Source organism: Dendrobates tinctorius, unplaced genomic scaffold, assembly GCF_039654945.1.
Source record: "Dendrobates tinctorius isolate UK_male_01 unplaced genomic scaffold, ASM3965494v1 ptg000070l, whole genome shotgun sequence".
Taxonomy (NCBI): domain Eukaryota; kingdom Metazoa; phylum Chordata; class Amphibia; order Anura; family Dendrobatidae; genus Dendrobates; species Dendrobates tinctorius.
This window is the reverse complement of record NW_027361738.1, coordinates 76,895,670-76,916,486: the sequence shown is the minus strand read 5'-3', so window position 1 is coordinate 76,916,486 and position 20,817 is coordinate 76,895,670. Positions and strand designations below refer to the sequence as shown.

Sequence of the window (20,817 nt, the reverse complement as noted above, 5' to 3'; positions counted from 1 at the left end):
CTCACTGTTGGGGTACCTCAGGGCTCAGTCCTTGGCCCCCTTCTCTTCTCTCTCTATACAGCCCCAATTGGACAGACCATCAGCAGATTTGGCTTTCAGTACCATCTTTATGCTGATGACACACAACTGTACACATCATCCCCTGACCTTACCTCCGCTGTACTACAGAACGCCACTGACTGTCTGTCTGCAGTCTCCAACATCATGTCTGCTCTCTATCTGAAACTCAACCTCTCCAAAACTGAACTTCTTCTGCTCCCACCATCTACTAACCTCCCTAAATCTGACATTTCCCTCTCTGTGGGTGGCACCATAATAACACCCCGACAGCAGGTGCGCTGTCTGGGTGTTATGTTCGACTCCGATCTCTCCTTCACCTCCCATATACAATCTCTTGCCCGCTCATGCCGCTTACACCTAAAGAACATCTCTAGAATCCGCCCTTTTCTCACCATGGAAACAACAAAAACTCTCACTGTCGCCCTGATCCACTCCCGCCTAGACTACTGTAATGCTCTATTAATTGGCCTCCCTCTCACTCGACTCTCCCCTCTCCAGTCTATCCTTAATGCAGCAGCCAGGGTTGTCCATCTGGCTAATCGTTTCTCAGACGCGTCCGCTCTTCGCCAGTCGTTACACTGGCTGCCAATTCATTACAGGGTACAATTCAAAGTACTTGTTCTCACCCACAAAGCTCTCCACAGTGCGGCACCCCCTTACATCTCCTCCCTCATTTCTGTCTATCGGCCTAACCGACCGCTGCGCTCTGCAAATGACTTTCGACTAACCTCTGCCCTAATCCGTACCTCCCACTCCCGACTCCAAGACTTCTCCCGTGCTGCGCCAATCCTCTGGAATGCTCTACCCCAAAATATTAGGACCATCCACAATTTGCATAGTTTTAGGCGCTCGCTCAAAACACATTTGTTCAGAGCGGCCTATCACATTCAGTAATCAAAGTCATGTTTGTGTGTGTGTAGCCCATTCACTATCTCCATCTAACCCCCACCCCCTGAAGATGGCTGGACCGTCATTGTAAATACATCATTGTAAATACAAACCTGTGCTTTGTATCCCCCCCACCTCATTGTAGATTGTAAGCTCCACGAGCAGGGTCGTCTTATTTCGCTTTAATTATTGTATTGTTAACGTTGTTACTTATGACTGTTGTGTTTGAAACTGTTCAACTGTAAAGCGCTGCAGAATATGTTGGCGCTATATAAATAAAGATTATTATTATTATTATTATTATTAGTCTCATTAGCCAAGTGGGTGTGGTCCTTAAGAAGATGTCTAAAATGAGGAGCAGGTAATGTCACAGCTGACCCTGTTCCCCCTCACTTCACAAAGACCTTTGCACATGCTCATTAGATGCTCCAATCGAGAAGAAAGGGTCGGAGTCTGTTCATTGCTGCTAATTTTCATGTGCACTTCCTGAATTAACAGGAAGTTAAAGTTTAAAAAAAAACAAAAAACAGTGTTCGGTGTGACTAAAAAACAAAAATACATTTAGCACAAAAATCCTATTTAAACAATAAGTCCTTTTCTGATGACACATTCCCTTTAAAGTTGGCACAGTCTGACCTGAGTGCAGACTACGCACAGTTGTGGTGCCGTTTCCATTAGACCCTTTTTCCATCCTAGTTATATAATAAGTTCACAGTTTTACACAATTATGATCCGTTTGGTATGTTGCTTTAAAATGACACTTAATGGCCACTAACATCCCTGATCCTTGATGATTGTGGGGAGAGGGTGGAGCTCTTTAAATAAACCATTCTGCTAGATTTGCAGTTTCCCACTTGTCCTCCATTGGATTCCTACATTATTTACACCCCATAGATCTTGTGCCTGGAGATTTACAGCTTCACCGGCCGCACTGACAACAAGGACTGAGCTGTTTGTCTTCCCTGGGAAAAAAAAAAAGTCATTATTATGAAAGTGCACCAAATATATACAGTGACTGTGACGTCCTCGCCTCTGCTACAACTGCTGTGTAAGAGCCTGCTTCTTCAGGGGACATTGTGCATTTAGGATTAGTCAGTACGTGGGGGAATTACAAGAATCAATAGTGCGTGGTGCAACCCTTGAACCTGCCTGATTCCTTTTAGTTGTTTTCACAGCAGAAATATTTATCAAATCGGATGGAATATTTGGGGGCTTGGAATTGCTTAGATATTTCCAATAAATTACATCTCAACTGGTACCACACTTGTGAGACCATGGCATGGTTGCCCAGGGTAGCTACAATTCCTAGTAAGGGTTCCTTGCAGTAAAATCCCTACTACCAGCTCAGTCAATGGTGGCTACAGTCTCATGAATGGTCTTTCCACCAACAGCCAACTTTTCCCTTACTGTGCCCACAAGTAAAAGAGAGGAAAAAATCAGAATGGGTCGCTGACAGATGGTCCTGAGTATATATATGTGTGCTTCCTTAAAGGGGTTGTACTAAGTTTAGAGGTTATCTTCTATCCATAGAGTAGGGGCTAAATTCACGATCGCTGGGCTCTAAAGCGTACAAACCAGGAATCTTCCCAATTAATTTTAGTTGTATCCAGAGCACAGGTGATTTTTATATTGGATGGAATATTTTAACGGCTTGGAATTGCTTAGAAAATTCCAATAGACTACACCTTATCTGGTGTGTTACACACCTGACCCTGGTATCCTGAGCTCCGTTTCCTTCCCTTTGGTCCGCTGCCATCTGTCGTACTCCACGTTGGGTTTTGCAAGTTGCCCGGCATGGATCATGGAAGAACTATTTAAGGCACATTTAGACACACACCTGTGTCTTGGGATTGAGACTCTAGACCTCTATGTTTGGTCTCCTCCATCTTCTGTGATGACTGTGCTTGGACTTCCTTCCATAGCTGCTGGTTTCTACTTCATCTGTCCTGCTGCTCCTGAGATTTTTGTTTGTGCCAAGTTCTCGCTGCCCACGTTCCCTCCTGCTCTGATGCAACAATGCCCGAGGTTTGTGTGCCCACTCGAACCTGAGGCTTAGAAAAACCACCTCACGTAGTGAGCCTAACCTGGTGCCACACTTCTCAGACCACGGCATGGATGCCCAGGGTATCCACTAGCGATTTCTAGAAGCTACCATATCATATCAATCCATGGTAAGGGATCACTACAGTACAATAACTACTACCAGCTCAGTTAATGGTGACTACAGCAATATGAATGGTCTTTCCACCAACAGCTAAATTCTCTATTACTATCCCACTTGGATAAATCTTGGTCCTTGATACAAAAGTGGGTCCCAAAGCTCCAGCACAAGACAACCACATTTAGATGTGACTTTGGACCCAATGTCTATTTCTTACGGATTACTTCCAAAATAACTTTATCAATGTTAATGTCCCAAAGGCAGGAAAACAGTTCAGCCGCACATGGATCTGATTAAATACATGCGTGCTCCTTGAAAAGGGCTCTACCAATTTCTATCCATAGAATAGGGGATAAATTCCAATTGCTAGGATCCCCATAATTCAGTGGCGGAGGTCAATCATATGCTGATGCGGCTTCATTGATCCTTACTGAGGGACCGAAGACCCGACGAGCACAGCGTTTGGCAATCTCCGGTTGTCCCATAGAGAAAGAATGGGGTGAAAACGTCCATGATCGACCACCGCTCCATTCACATAGGGCTCTTCAGAGCCCCAGTTGTCATGATTGTGGGATTCCCAGCAGTTGTCCTTTCTCATTCTTGGGTCCTCTACCAGATGCCTGGGAGCTTGAGGGTTCTGCGCAGGATCTCAGTTGCACTTTTCTGCACAGAAAGTTCCCCAGGAAAAGTGGTGGAGAATAAAAGAGCTAAAATCCTGTGGGACTTCAAGATCCAGACGGATAAGCAAGTGTTGGCTAACCAACCAGACATTGTGATAGTAGACAAGGAACAGAAGACAGCAACGATAATAGATGTGGCAGTGCCAAGTGACAGCAACATCAGAAAGAAGGAATATGAGAAGCTGGAGAAATACCAGGGCCTCAAAGGAGAACTGGAGAAGTTGTGGAAGGTGAAGGCCACTGATTCCAGTGGTGATAGGCGCACTCGGAGCAGTGACCCTGAAGATGGGAAAATGGCTACAACAGATCCCAGGAGCAACATCTGAGCTCCCTGTCCAGAAAAGCGCAATGCTGGGAACAACCAAGATCCTGCGCAGAACCCTCAAACTCCCAGACCTCTGGTAGAGGACCTGAGAATGAGAAAGGACAACAAAGACCACCCCCAGTGGGGGATGAGAAGGAAGTTTTTCTTTTTATTTGTTTATTTTAATTATAATAGAAATATGTTTCTATTTTTTAATTTCCCCTTTTTTATTTAATTGAATGTGTAATATATTTTTATTTTATTTTATTTTTTTTTTTAAATTGTATCTGTAATATAAACTGCACAAAAAATAAAGGGAACACAAACAAGGATGGGATATTTTAGTGTTCCCTTTATTTTTTTGAGCAATATATATATATATATATATATATATATATATATAATATCATATTTTTTAAGTGTATTTACAATTTTTGTGATTATTTGTGTTTGTATGTATTTTTCTTGCATTTCTATCACTATTAGTATTATCCTTATTATTACATTTTAGCATTGTTATCTTATGGTAACATTCTATATATAATTATTGCACAGTCATTCACTGCAGCATGTTAAAATTAAAAAAAAAAAAAAAAAAAAAAAAAAAGAATTTCTGTTCCTTTGTGTGGATTGATCCCAGGTTCTTACTCTTTTCTCTGCTATTTAGGGCTGGATTGATCCAGGCTATAGCCAGCTGGGATGCTGCTGCTGCTGCTGTTTCTGCCTACTGCTTAATACTGAGCAAGGGCTGGAGCTGGCAGGTACCAGAGAGGCAGAGACAGAAGCAGTGGGTGGAGGATGGAGCCAGTCACAAAGCCCCAGCATAGCGACACAGAGACACAGAGTAGATGGCACCATGCAGACACACTGAAAGTTAGCACAGCGAATGAGTGGCATTCTATGGGCACAGGATTTACAATGATGCCTCTCCTCCTCCTCCTCTAGCTCTGGATGTGCAAAGCCCAGCTCTGCTGCTCCTACACCAGGACTGCTGCTGCTGCTGCTGCTGCTGGAGCCTGGAGGATTGGGCTTTATGTAGATTTTTGGAAAAACGAAAGAAAAGGGATTTTTTTGCATTGAAATTCCAGAAGATAGAAGTGCATGTGGGCATCTCCTGGATGGACTGATTGGACTCTCTGCCCAGGATAACTGGATGTGCTGTGACCACATTGCAAGCAGGGAGGAAGCAGCAGCAGCATCATCATCATCATCTCATGGGTGACAGCTGAAGCCTTTGCTCTGTCACTTAGATTTTTTTGGATTGTGCCACTAGGATTAGCAATATTGTGCACTGCCCGGGGGGGAAAGTGCGAAGCCTCCTCACATCATCACCAGCCAGCCACACATGAGAAAGGGTTTCCCTAGCTCGATCCTGCCCATGGCTGACTCCCTTCAGTCAATAATCTGAGCATTGGATTTAAAGGGCTTCCTGCACTTCTGAGTCTAACCTGGCACCTGTATGCCCTATATACCCACATATGGGAGACTGCGGAACGTATGGCGTGCTACTACCTTGTCATTAGCTCCACTCATCTAAGCAATGGGCACTTTCGTAGTATTAAAGGAGTTTTCAGGGGGCCTCTCCATAAGACTGGGACCACCTTACCGGTAACGCCACCATTTAATATTATTATTGCCTTTTTCGCTATGTTATATGTGTTATATGGTTATTGTATATTGATGATTCTTCCTATGAGTTCTGAATTCCAAAAAAGTTGTCTTTAGTTCTGGAAGCTGCAAATTGGTATTGATGGGTTATAGCTGTAATTGTTCCTGATACCTGTAACGTTGGCATTTAAGTGCCATGTTCATCGACAGTAGCCAAAAGAAAATTGTATCCTCAAACAAAATTACATATATATATATATACACCCCCTGACTAAGCCTGGTCTGGGTGAGGAGGCTTGCTGTCTGCCACGATGCTCTCTGTTCACCAATCAATATACATTGATATTACTCCTGCATTGAAACTTGCCAGTAAGGTACCTGGATATCATTATGACTAGACTTTGCTCTACAGTTACACAGATTTTATCACACATGGACTTATCCATCTAAGAAGGGACAGAACTTTTGTCCTCTACTGTTACCCCTGCCCGTAGACTATGGTGGGCATAAGTGCATATAATACATATTCGCTACTGTAGAGACTTACAGTGGCCAACGGCGTCTTTCGGATAACCTAGGATTAACCAAAATTGACAGGTTTCTGCTATTATTAGGCTACGGCGATTCATTTTTTTTTTTAGGAAAGGGTTAACCAATGTGGCACTCTCATAAATGGTAAATAAAGATTGCAGACTGCTACAAAGTGACGCCATGCTTTCGTCGCCGGTTGACGTCCTGGGTCACATGATCCTTAGAGGCTATGATGGCGGAGGATACTTTGTATTTCACTACGGGGTGAAAGATACGTTGTATTTCTTTGCCTTTTTTTTGGCGGGGGGGAGGCAAATCTTGACCTGTTACATCGCTTTTGCAATAAATGTCAAGGCGGCGATCCTACAAACAAACGCAAACTTCTTCTTCCATAAATAAAGCGCCGAATGTCCAATGTATTAACCCATCTGTAGCCCATCGGTAGTTTGTCTGTAGGGTTCATCGATCCGTGTTGTTTATACTTAAACTTTCGCCCTGGTTCTAGGCTAAGCCTCCCGTCATAAGCCTGTGGTTTTGTTTTGCGTGCGGTTTAGTTGTAATGTGACCACTTATAATCTAATTGTCCCCGGCGTTTGCACATTCCAAGTGGTGATCTCAAAGCCACTTCTCCTTTACCGCCACCGGTCCTCCTCAAAGCTACTTACGACACAAGCTACACATTCGGAGTAAAGCCGCTATATAAACACTACACATCAATGGGGTCTCACTGAGTCACCCGCTATATTACGCGCCAGTCCGAAAGGAGTTTTATACTTTTTTTTTATTATTATTTTTATACGTATAGCAGAGCGGAATCTATCGTTTGATATTACAATATGATATTTGTGATTTTTTTTTTTTTTTTTTTTTTACTAAATATTCCCAATGAGCACAAAATGTTCCATCGGTAGCGGTATATGACTGACACAGATCTGCTGCATCTAACGACTATGAAATGGATCATATATTTATTATTACATGAGATCCCTAGCCTAGGAAGAGAGATTGGTCATTTACTGATTGAAATCAACATGGCGCCAAGTGGCCAATATATGTCCCACTGCTATGTGGAGGTGAGGAAAGAAGCAAAAGTTTGGGTATTGGGGTGTGATTTAGCAAGGGAGCCCCTTAATAAAATACTATAGGGAATGATGTTTTTTCTTGGGACGCTTGTTTATGGTAGCAATAATAAATGCATTTCAACATCCTTACTATGTTTGCAAAATCCAGGCCCCTTCCCCTTGTGGCTCTGCAGAAGCTAATTTAGGGCACAGAGTGGCGCACGTCGGCACCCGGCGCCAAGATCCCACGTCTTACAAGTTCTCACTTTAGTAGGAAGTCATCAGACTAACTGATCATCTTTGTTCCTTTTAGGTAATTGGATGACTTTAAGAAAAAGTGCAGCTGCCCCTTTAAATATTAATTTAAACTGCACTGCTAGCAATTCTTTAAGATCACATTATTATTGCAAATTCTTTAAAATAGTGATTTTTGCATCACGTTTGATATAACTACAACTCTCAGCATATGGTCAGAGCTGCATGAAAGTGTTATTTTTTGCCTATGTTTTTTTTTTTTTATTTGGGGGGGGGGGGGGGGGGTCGTAACAAAGTTTGAGGCCCCTCAGCCCTCCAAAAAAAGCTGCATGAAGAGGTGTCTGAGGGTCAGAAAAGTTTTTTTTTTTCCCCTCCAAAACATCATCAGAATCCTAGAATGAGATGATATTCAGACATCCCATTACTTTAAAGGGACAGTACGCAAATAAAAGTTTAGTTGTAAAAAAAAAAAGTTATAGAATTTTCCAGTATACCTTCTGCATGATTTTTTTCCCCATGGTTTATAAGATCTCTGCTTACTGTCATACAATAGGAACCTGCATTGAGATAAAAGTCTCGCTCACAATGTGTGCTCCTCATATTGAATAATAAATGACAGCAAAGATAATGGAATCCATAAGAAACTGAAGCAGAAAATATATTGGAAAATGGTGTAACTTTACTCTTTATTGGTAGGAAACACAATTCCAATTTAAAGTCACTCAAACTGGAGTTTCCCTTTAATTGTGAGTGGGTGACAGTAGCAGAAAGTGTTAAATACAAGTTAACTCTTCTTACTGGGAAATGTCCATAAAATATGTCATTAATCAGGGAAACGATACATATCACAACTGAGAACACAATCTCCATCAATTCATGATCACTGCATTCATGAATTCATTGGCTGGAAGGTGGAAGCGTCCGTCGCCGACGTCCCTGGGAATCTCCCAGTAAAATAAGTGATTATTACAGAAATTAAATTCTTCATATCCCCCCTCCCCCCCGCCATGTGGAAATCTGCAATAGGACTTCTGTGATCAATATAAGTGTGCGGGCGACGCTACGGCTGGGCGACGCTACGACTAGGCGACGCTATGAGCGGGCGACGCTACGACTGGGCGACGCTACGACTGGGCGACGCTATGAGCGGGCGATGCTACGGCTGGGCGACGCTACGACTGGGCGACGCTACAAGCAGGCAACGCTACGACTGGTCGACGCTACGACTGGGCGACGCTATGAGCGGGAGACGCTACGACTGGTCGACGCTACGACTGGGCGACGCTATGAGCGGGAGACGCTACGGCTGGGCGACGCTACGACTGGGCGACGCTATGAGCGGGCGATGCTACGGCTGGGCGACGCTACGACTGGGCGACGCTACAAGCAGGCAACGCTACGACTGGTCGACGCTACGACTGGGCGACGCTACAAGCAGGCAACGCTACGACTGGTCGACGCTACGACTGGGCGATGCTATGAGCGGGCGATGCTACGACTGGTCGACGCTACGACTGGGCGACGCTATGAGCGGGAGACGCTACGGCTGGGCGACGCTACGGCTGGGTGACACTACGACTGGGCGATGCTACAACTGGGTGACGCTATGAGCGGGCGATGCTACGACTGGGCGACGCTACGACTGGGCGACGCTATGAGCGGGCGATGCTACGGCTGGGCGACGCTACGACTGGGCGACGCTACGAGCAGGCAACGCTACGGCTGGGCGACGCTACGAGCAGGCAACGCTACGACTGGTCGACGCTACGACTGGGCGACGCTACGAGCGGGCAACGCTATGACTGGGCGACGTTACGAGCGGGCGACGCTACGACTGGGCGACGCTACGACTGGGCGACGTTACGAGCAGGCGACGCTACGACTGGGCGACGCTACGACTGGGCGATGCTACGACTGGGTGACGCTACGACTGGGTGACGCTACGAGCGGGCGACGCTGCGACTGGGCGACGTTGCAAGCGGGCGACGCTACAAGCGGGCGACGCTACAAGCGGGTGACGCTACGAGCGGGCAACGCTACGACGTCAAAGATGTTCTGCTCTCTTATTGGTTAATAAATGGCAGAGAGGAGAAATAATAGGAGTATTTAACCCCGCCAGCACCACACAATCACATCACAGTCTACAATAGCTAAGACAGGATGACATAGTCCGGATTAACATTGCAGGACTCGTAATTACCTTGTGTAATATTGGGCTGCATAGGATACATCTACAGATTACTTGTGCGACTCATGGACTCATGGATCAGAAAGACTTCCAAGTTGTTTGAAGAAGCAAGATTACACTTAAATGTTCAATGTTTCTTGCAAAAATGTAACTAGTCTATTATCTATTATCTATCATCTATCTATTATCTATCTATTATCTATCTATCTTTCTATCATCTATTATCTATCTATCTATCTATTTATTATCTATCTATCTATCATTTATCTATCTATCTATCTATTATCTATTGTATATCTATCTATTATCTATCTAAATATTTATTAGCTATGTATCTATTATATAGCTAATATCTATCTATCCCATATATATATATATATATATATATATATATTTTATTTATAGATATATATGTCAAACATGTGGCCGCTGTATGGTTTAGGCACAGTGGGGCTCAGAAGGAGGGGGGCATTAGGATTTGGGATCTATCATTTATGTATCTATCCATGTATTTGTCTACCTATCTATCTATCTATTAATCTCTCTATCTATCTATCTATCTATCTACTGTATTTATTATCTATCGTTGATATATCATATACATTAATGTATTTCTCTTTAGTCTTTATCTCGTGCCTGTATATATCATCTATAGTAAATCCCAGGCGCTGCTATCTCAGTTGTGACCACTAGGTGGTACCACAGAGCCCTTATATTTTGCCCACCTATTGGGCAGTAGTACGATGCCCAGGATAAGGCCACGTTCACACCTTCAGTATTTGGTCAGTATTTTACATCAGTATTTGTAAGACAAAACCAGGAATGGGTGATAAATACAGAAGTGGGGACGAGTTTCTATGCTTCTTTCCCTCTGATTATTCCGCTCCTGGTTTTGGCTTTCAGATACTGATGTTTATACAGATTGCATAGACTGACCCTGTAGTGTGACTTCCCACCGGCCTGGCTGTGATCGTTATGTCCTAGATCTACCAAGCAGGGAGTTATTAATTTTTCATAAGCTTTTCTTTTTCTATACTATTTAATATTAGATTCCTCTTTTTGCAGTAGGTGCATGAATTGGTATTTTTTGGTTGTTTTGTTATGTTTGCATTATGGCATGAAGATGGTAAATAATAGACGCAGCGGAGCGGAGATAATCATTTATAATATCTCACGGTGATATACACGTACCCTTTGAATTTCCATGAGACTTCAAGTAATCAGACTTACCTGCCATAAAGGGTTTTCATATCATAAACATTTGCACCGTGTCATTCATCTTACGTAACTGTTTGCATATCTTGCATAGAAAATGACCGGCAGAGGCAACTGTGTCCTAGGACAAAAGTTCATCCTTCACACCCCCTAAAAGACCTTATGATTTACCTGAGATCTTTTTGGAAACAAAGGGTTCCATTTCCCAGCAGCTCCCCCGCAGGTGAAATCAGGCATTACACACTAATATCATCAACCTGTCTAGTAAAGGTTGGGTCCTCCAAAGATGTGATAAATCATCACGCGGAAATTCCAACTAATAATTCTCTAACAGGGAAATCAACCCATAAAATTTCTAAACCAGACAACCCCTTAGTGACTGAGCCAAATTTTAACCTTAATGACCAGGTAATTTTTTTTTTTTAAACTGACCAGTATCGCTTTATGTAGTAATAACTCTGGAACTCTTCAACATATCCAGTAATTCTGAGATTTGTTTTTTCGTGACACATTGTGCTTTACGATAGTGGTAAATTTAGGTCAATCTGTTTTGCGTATCGTTTTTTTCAAGAAATTTACGAAACCTGTTTCTTTAGGGACCTATTCAGATTTGAATGGACTTTGAGAGGCCTATATATATTGTAAACCCCCCTCAAGTCATACAATTTTAAAAACCGTACCCCTGATATACTTCAAAACTGCCGTCAGGAAATGTTTTAATCCTTCAGGTGCTACACAGGAGTTAATGCAAAGTGGAATTTTAAAAAAAATGTACCGTAATTTTTCCCCTGAAATGTAGCTTTAGCCCCAATTTTTTCACTTTTACAAGGAATGACACTAGAAAATCGACCCTACAATTTGTTACCCAGATTCTTGTGAGTGCGCTGATACCCCACATGTGGCCAGAAACCTCTGTTTGGACGAATGGCAGAGCTTGGAAGGGAAGGAGCACAATTTGAATTTAATTTGGCTAAAACAGATTGCGAGCGCCATGTCGCATTTCCACAGACCCTAAGGTGCCTAAACAGCAGAAAACTCTGACAAGTGACCCCATAGTGGAAACTACACCCCTCAAGGATTTTATCCAGGGGTATAGTGAGCATTTTGAACCTGCAAGTGCTACACAAAATTTGATAACATTGGGTCGTCTTATTGAAAATTTTCATTTATTTCACAAAAATGTTGTTTTAGCCCCAAATTGTTGAATTTTGCAATAGGTTAACATGAAAAAGTGGACCACAAAGTTTGTTACCCACTTTCTTCTGAGCGTGATGATACCCCTCATGTAGTCAAAAAGTTCTGTTTGGAAGCAAGGCAGAGTTCGGAGACGAAAGGAATGTCAGTTTGATTGGAATATATTGTGGACACTATGTCTTATTTGCAGAGCCCCACGAGATACAAAAACAGTAGAAACCCCCACAAGCGACCCCATTTTGGAAACTAGACCCAACAAGGAATTCATCTATAATTTGTTATGCGATATTCACTGAAGGTTGCAGTCCCTCATATCTGGCTGTACACTTCTGTTTGAGCACGCGGCAATGATTGCATGGGAAGGAGCACTCCTTATCTTCCATTTGAATAGATTATACACTCCATTAGCTGATCCCCTGAGATGTCAGATCAGCAGAAACCCCCCCCTAGGTGACCCCATATTGAAAACGTCACTACTTAAGGATTTCATCTGAAGTGCAGTGAGTATGTTGAACCCATAGGTGCATCATGGGATTCTATAACATTTGGACTTGGAAATTTGACATTTTTGTGGTTAATATGTAATGTTTGCATTTGATACAAATTTGTCAGGTACACAAGGGTTAATAGGTGAAACTCCACCACAAAATTTATTGCGCAATTTCTTCCTAACACGGTACGTCGTCGGAAACTACCGATAGGCCACACGTCAGGGCTGAGAAGGAAGGATCTCGATGTGGCTTTTGGTGCACAGATTTTGCTAGAATAGTTGCGGGCGACATTCGCTGAGCCCCGGAATCCAATGTAGAAAGTGCACCTCTCCATGGAATCATCTACGGCTGCAGCGGATATGTTGTAACATCCACACCAGGATTTGAAAATATGCAAATAGACAGTTTAGTGCCTGTACAATGTGCCGCCATACAGTGTAGTGCCCACATATATTGTGCCCAGCTCGTGTTTTTGGCGAGATGCACCACGGAAACTACAATAATGCCAAACAGGTGTCCGCTTACTTACTTTATCTGTCCATATATTATCTATCATCTATTTATCTATCTCTCGCTATTATCTATCTATCATCTATCTATTATCTATCTCTATCTATTTACCTATCTATCATCTATCTATCTATTATCTATCTATCTTTATCTATCATCTATCTAATATCTCTCTATCTATTATCTATCAATCATCTATCTATCTATCATCTATTATCTCTCTATCTATTATCTATCTATAGCTATCTATTATCTATCTATCTGTTATCTATCTATCAATCATCTATCTATCTATTATCCATCTACCTATCTATCTATTATCTATCATTCTCATGCGCTTGATAAAAATGTACCCAAAGACCCCCCCCCCCCCCTTGTATGATACAGCAGCAGGTTCAGCTTAGTCTGGGGTGTAGTTGGGGAACTGCCTGTTAGCTTCACCAATAATCCATTCTGTCTTGGTCCGGGTGTGTAATAGGTAAACTTCTAATAATATTGTTTTATGACAATCGAGCTCTGCTACATCTGTTACTCTGTATTTGTTATCATTCTGACATATTTTACTTTCCCCCTCACTTACCGAAATGAGTGAAGTGAGATTGCCAGCTTTGAAATAATAATAACATGATTTCACGATACTCTGTCGGGAGAGGTTGATGCTCTATGTGTCTATATGTGCCCACCTGGTGGTTGTGGTGTGAAGTGAGTGCAGCCTGTGGAAGGTTTTGCTGACATGGTGCAGCACTGTTTACATGTGGTATCATGAGAAATTAGGGGAAATTTGCAGACGGGTAATGCGACCACAACTGTGGCGGTTTTCCTGTGTCTTTATCCACTCCGTCGAGCTTTGCATCAGCAGAGTTCTCCTTTAATATCCAGATCTAATTTTACACCCACAGTGTATCCCGTCCTCCGGGTAATTTCATCCATAAATATTCCGTCTTTCCATTTACAGTATCTCACGAATCTCAATTTCTATTTCTGCTTTCTGGAAATAGGTTATAATGAGAATATCCGGGAAGTTTTTCTTTCTTTAATGGCAGGATTGGGTTTACTCCCGAGTTTCCTCAAGTTTTCTCTAATCGCTTTGGATGGATTCTTATACTTTGTTAGGCTACTTTCACACATCCGTTTTTTTAAATCCGGCATGATGCGGCGAAATTTGTGTAAACCGGATCCGGAATTGGATCCGGTTTCTTCACATAGAATATAATGATCGCCGCATCATGCCGGATGGACATGCGGTGCCTCCGGGTTTTGCTGGATACGGCAAACATGCGCCATCCGGCGTCTGCAAAAAACGTTGGCTGCAACGTTTTTTTGCAGCGCCGGACCGGCTTTTTCAACTGCGCATGCCCGGGCACTATGAGTTTTAACCCCACAAGTGCCCGGCGCGCATCTCTCTCTCTCTCTCCCCTTCTCTCTCTCTCTCTCTCTCTCCATACGCTCCATACCTTTCTTTGTCTGGCTCTCTCGTCCCCCTCTGTCTCTCTGGCTGCTCTCTCGTCCCCCGCTGTCTCTCTGGCTGCTCTCTCGTCCCCCGCTCTCTCTTCGGCTGCTGGTCCCCCGCTCTCTCTTCGGCTGCTCTCTCGTCCCCCGCTGTCTCTTCGGCTGCTCTCTTGTCCCCCGCTGTCTCTCTGGCTGCTCTCTCGCCTCCCGATCTCTCTCCGGCTGGCTCTCTCGACCCCCGTTGCTGCGGCTCCTTTAAATGTCCTCCAAGCCGCATCAGGGGCCGCATGTACATCCGGTGTCACCGCTGCAGGCCGGATCCGGCGGCCCGGCTATTCGCCGCAGGCCGCCGGACCCCTGACACCGGATGTCTGAAAGAGGCCTAATAGAGACTCAATTTCCTAGAATTGGCGCAGTTTGAACTGTGCGGCTCCGCTGATGAATCGGCCTCATTCTATGCATTTCATTTGTGGAATTACCGTGGACTGTGCCGGGTGACAAATTAATTGTGGATCACGAGGCTCGCCGGTCGGAGTTATGGACTCGGAGATCTCCAGCTGCCTCACCATTGATTAGGCATTACGGAGGGCTGCTGCCGCCGCGGGATATAAATATGGCCCGCGGTTCTCCGGGAGGTGCTCCATTATCGAGAGCATGAAATGTCAGTAAACTTCAGGCTCCTCTATCCAAAATTATTGAGGCATTAAGTCATCGTGATCAAATGTCATGTGTGGAAAGCTACGGATGGGGACACACCGCGCTCACCGCGACTTTCACATGTCTTTGGCTTTTTCTATGGGGGAGGCAGAAGATACATGACATTAAGATCTTTTATTATCAGATTCCACCTCCAGGGAGATTTGTTATTGACATGTCTGTAATATGTGTGCAAACCTCTCACTGCGATATCAGAGCCTGGTGATGGGGGGAGATGAGCGGCCGCACTGCAGCGGCACCGGCACTGCTCATCTCTTCCTACAGAACCAGTCTGATGCTCCAAGTGTCCTCCCTCTGCTATATAGTGCTGTACACACACCTCAGCTGCTGCAGAACCTCATAGTACACCTCAGCTGCTGCAGAACCTCATAATGCACCCCAGCTGCTGCAGAACCTCATAGTACACCTCATCTGCTGCAGAACTTCATAGTAGTACACCTCAGCTGCTGAAGAACCTCACAATACACCTCAGCTGCTGCAGAACCTCATAATGCACCCCAGCTGCTGCAGAACCTCATAGTAAACCTCAGCTGCTGCAAAACCCCATAATGCACCTCAGCTGCTGCAAAACCTTATAATGCACCTCAGCTGCTGCAGAACCTCATAGTACACCTCAGCTGCTGCAGAACCTCATAATGCACCTCAGCTGCTGCAGAACCTCATAGCACACCTCAGCTGCTGCAGAACCTCATAATACACCTCAGCTGTTACAGAACTTGATGGTACACTTCAGCTGCTGCAGAACATCATAATACACACCTTAGCTGCTGCAGAACCTTATAATGCACCTCATTTGCTGCAATAACCTCATAATGCACCTCAGCTGCTGCAGAGCCTCATAGTACACCTTAGCTGCTGCAGAACCTCATAATAGACCTCAGCTGCTGCAGAACATCATAATAAACCTCAGCTACTGCAGAATCTCATAATGCACCTCAGCTGCTGCAGAACCTCATAGTACACCTCAGCTGCTGCAGAACCTCATAGTACACCTCAGCTGCTGCAGAACCTCATAATACACCTCAGCTGCTGCAGAACCTCATAATACACCTCAGCTGCTGCAGAAACTCATAATAGACCTCAGCTGCTGCAGAACCTCATAATACACCTCAGCTGCTACAGAACTTGATGGTACACGTCAGCTGCTGCAGAACATCATAATACACACCTTAGCTGCTGCAGAACCTTATAATGCACCTCAGTTGCTGCAGAACCTTATAATACACCTCAGCTGCTGCAGAACCTCATAATGCACCTCAGCTGCTGCAGAGCCTCATAGTACACCTTAGCTGCTGCAGAACCTCATAATAGACCTCAGCTGCTGCAGAACATCATAATAAACCTCAGCTACTGCAGAACCTTATAATGCACCTCATTTGCTGCAATAACCTCATAATGCACCTCAGCTGCTGCAGAGCCTCATAGTACACCTTAGCTGCTGCAGAACCTCATAATAGACCTCAGCTGCTGCAGAACATCATAATAAACCTCAGCTACTGCAGAACCTCATAATACACCTCAGCTGCTACAGAACTTGATGGTACACGTCAGCTGCTGCAGAACATCATAATACACACCTTAGCTGCTGCAGAACCTTATAATGCACCTCAGTTGCTGCAGAACCTTATAATACACCTCAGCTGCTGCAGAACCTCATAATGCACCTCAGCTGCTGCAGAACCTCATAATAGACATCAGCTACTGCAGAACATCATAATAAACCTCAGCTGCTGCAGAACCTCATAATGCTCCTCAGCTGCTGCAGAACCTCATAATAGACCTCAGCTGCTGCAGAACCTCATAATACATCTCAGCTGCTACAGAACTTGACGATACACTTCAGCTGCTGCAGAACATCATAATACACACCTTAGCTGCTGCAGAACCTTATAATGCACCTCAGTTGCTGCAGAACCTTATAATACACCTCAGCTGCTGCAGAACCTCATAATGCACCTCAGCTGCTGCAGAACCTCATAGCACACCTCAACTGCTGCAGAACCTCATAATACACCTTAGCTGCTGCAGAACCTCATAATACACCTCAGCTGCTGCAGAACCTCATAATAGACCTCAGCTGCTGCAGAACCTCATAATAGACCTCAGCTGCTGCAGAACCTCATAATACATCTCAGCTGCTACAGAACTTGACGATACACTTCAGCTGCTGCAGAACATCATAATACACACCTTAGCTGCTGCAGAACCTTATAATGCACCTCAGTTGCTGCAGAACCTTATAATACACCTCAGCTGCTGCAGAACCTCATAATGCACCTCAGCTGCTGCAGAACCTCATAGCACACCTCAACTGCTGCAGAACCTCATAATACACCTTAGCTGCTGCAGAACCTCATAATAGACATCAGCTACTGCAGAACATCATAATAAACCTCAGCTGCTGCAGAACCTCATAATGCACCTCAGCTGCTGCAGAACCTCATAATACATCTCAGCTGCTACAGAACCTCATAATACACCTCAGCTGCTGCAGAACCTCATAATAGACCTCAGCTGCTGCAGAACCTCATAATACATCTCAGCTGCTACAGAACTTGACGATACACTTCAGCTGCTGCAGAACATCATAATGCACACCTTAGCTGCTGCAGAACCTTATACCTTATAATGCACCTCAGTTGCTGCAGAACCTCATAGTGCACACTTCATATGGATAGATGAATAGTGATGGATATGCTGGTGCATTTATTTTTATACCTAGAAAACCCTAAATCCTCTTCTATTTTTTATTTGTAATTTCTATTTTTTTTATGTTACCAATTGTATCAAAGAACGTGTCAAGTTCTCGATTTTGCCTTTTGATATATTTTCTGTCAGGAGAAGAGCAAACTGTCATAAGATATTAGAAGAAATGGGGCGGCTGAAATCTCATGCAGATGTTTCCCTGAGGACAATTTAACTGGCAGGAAATATAGAATTCACTTTGGATAAATGAGAATTAGGAGAAACTATTATGGCTGGCAAATTGCTAGATTTTTGGATCCATGGTATTACAGAATGAACTTAAAGGGGTTAATTCTGGAAGGGTCATATGGTGTATTTATATTAAGTCTGTTCAGGTTGTTATAGGGGGAGCAAAAGTTGAAGGAGTTTCCAAATATTCACTTTGATGGAACGGCTTTGAAAAAAGAAAATGACTTTGCCTCTCTGTCGGGAGATGATTTATACTATATGTGTCTGTAGATAACAAAACAAACAAAAATGGAGTAACAAAAAGACAATTTAATATATTGTATAAAATGAAATTTTTATTTGAGGAAATAAATGTATAAAAGATGTGAAGGTGAAAAGGTAGATAGGCTTCACGGGCAGTCCAAAAATACAGAAGAAAAATAGTGCTTAATCCTTAAATGGTATGACCTGATGACATAAGGACAAAGTAATAGACCACACGAAAAGATCACAGACACATCCTCGACGCGCGTTTCGCTGATAGCAGAGCTATGTCAGGAAATAAAAATATGAGGGAGTTCTAAACTATTCAAAATGATGCCAAGTCTTTGGGGAAAAAATGACTTTGCTAGTCTGTTGGGAAATGATTTATGCCACCCAGTGGTTGTGATGTGAATTGATGCCTGTCCAGAATTTTGCTAGCATGTAGCGCTAACATATTGAATAGGTATCTGAGTCCCAGATGAAATTTGCGGGTAGGTAAGGATGGGCAAATCTGTATGTCCCAGTGCACAAAGTTTTCATTTTGTATGATTATGGGGTTTATATGGAGCCTGAATCATTTTGTACTTATTAAAGGGGTTGTCCGGCTTTAGACTACAAGTCTGCAGTCACTCTATTTGACTGCAGACTAATGGATCCTCACATCAAACACACTGCGCGTGACCGCATGTATTTGATTTGCATACACATGGCCACATATCGACTAGACGTCCACTCAAAACAAGTGAATTGACAAGTCTAGTCGGAATGTGGCCGGAAGTATGCAAATCTCTCATACATTGAGTCTTGTGACCGTCTGCTCACGGTGAATCCTCGCAGCAAGCAGAGCATGCGATGTGAGGATTCATAAGTCTCTAATCACATAGAGTGACTGCAGACTTGTTGCCTAAGGCCGGACAACCCCTTTAATATCCCCCATTCTCTTACGTGTGGATGTAATGCACTCTCCAGATATACTTTGCTGTACTGCTAAATGTTATATTGAATGTCACATTGTATGATAATAATCTCATATTACCGCTCACAATACCAGTATCATATTTCCCTGTAATGCAGCCCTCAGCAAGTTTACTACTTAAGTCCAAACCTAATCTGAAGATGCAAGAAACATTATGAAATCTCCATCCATGCAGCATCCAGCTCAGCGTCACCCCCTTATACACTGTAGAAATGTATTACAGTACGGTAATGTAATAGATTCAGAACACACTTCCTTCTTCCTACCAGCTGGATCAAATTAATGTAATAAACTTACCCTCTCTGGATCCAGAAATTAGTATCTCAGCTGGTCTGGCCCGGATGTTGGGCAGCACAAGCTCAAAGCACATGTCTATTTGATTGCTAGATGTTTTATTTAAAGCGTAACTGACATTTCACCCATTGCCCAAATAAAAATATTCCCCACAACAAAATCTAAAAAAAAAAGTCCAACATGTATAATACTTGCACTTTGCCAGCTTTATAGGTGCGGGAACTTCCTTTCCATTACTTCCAACATGTACTAAGCCATCTCTCCCTGTTGAGTACCACAGCAGTAAATACCTCGGATCTGGCCGGGATGTCGACCAGTGTGATTACAAAGCACATATCTATACAACTTGTCAGATTGCTAGGTTCCAAGACCAAAACTAACTGGAACTGGAACTTTCTTCTCTCACTTTTCACCATGCAAAGCGCCATCTCTCCTTGCAACAGCAATTTACACTTTGATGAGCAGGGATGTGGGTGTCACGGTTCCACCCTTCAGTGTGTCGAAGATGCAGTTATTGACAGCTCAGCCATCCAGTCTGGTACAGGGGCATGCTGAATCTTTGATTGACAGCTCAGTCATCCAGTCTGGTACAGGGGCATGCTGAAGCTTTGATTGACAGCTCAGTCATCCAGTCTGGTATAGGGGCATGCTGAGGCTTTGATTGACAGCTCAGTCATCCAGTCTGGTACAGGGGTGTGCTGAGCTGTCAGTGTGTTGATTGACAAGTTGACTATCCAATCTGAGACTGGGATAATCTGGCTGTCTCCAAATGTTCATTATCCCAGATGATTGCCATGCTACTTAACTGAGCTGTTTCTCCCAGACCTCTGCCAGACATACATTCAGCTGGTGAGGTGTGTTCTCTCTGTGCCTTGAGTTCTGTATTCTTGATCTTTTGTTGCCTGACCTTGGAACTCGGTCTGACCATCCGTCCGTTTAAACCATTCTGCTCTGATCCATTATCCTCCTGGTATTCTGACCTCGGAATGTTACCTGAGCATGCTTTTGCCTCTTCTCTTACTTCTATTTATGACGTACCCTCTTGGCTTCTGACCTTG

General features: G+C 43.7%; 1 protein-coding gene across 1 annotated transcript in view; it reads left to right on the top strand.

Annotated features, from left to right (window-relative positions):
- The first annotated feature begins 4,787 nt into the window (after window positions 1-4,787).
- ZNF804B (zinc finger protein 804B) overlaps window positions 4,788-20,817 on the top strand; it is a 455,182-nt gene continuing 439,152 nt past the window's right edge. The window contains exon 1 of the mRNA XM_073581949.1: window positions 4,788-5,701. Within this exon, the coding sequence (XP_073438050.1) occupies window positions 5,591-5,701 (111 nt within the window). The 5' untranslated portion in view covers window positions 4,788-5,590. The remainder of the gene's footprint in view (window positions 5,702-20,817) is intronic.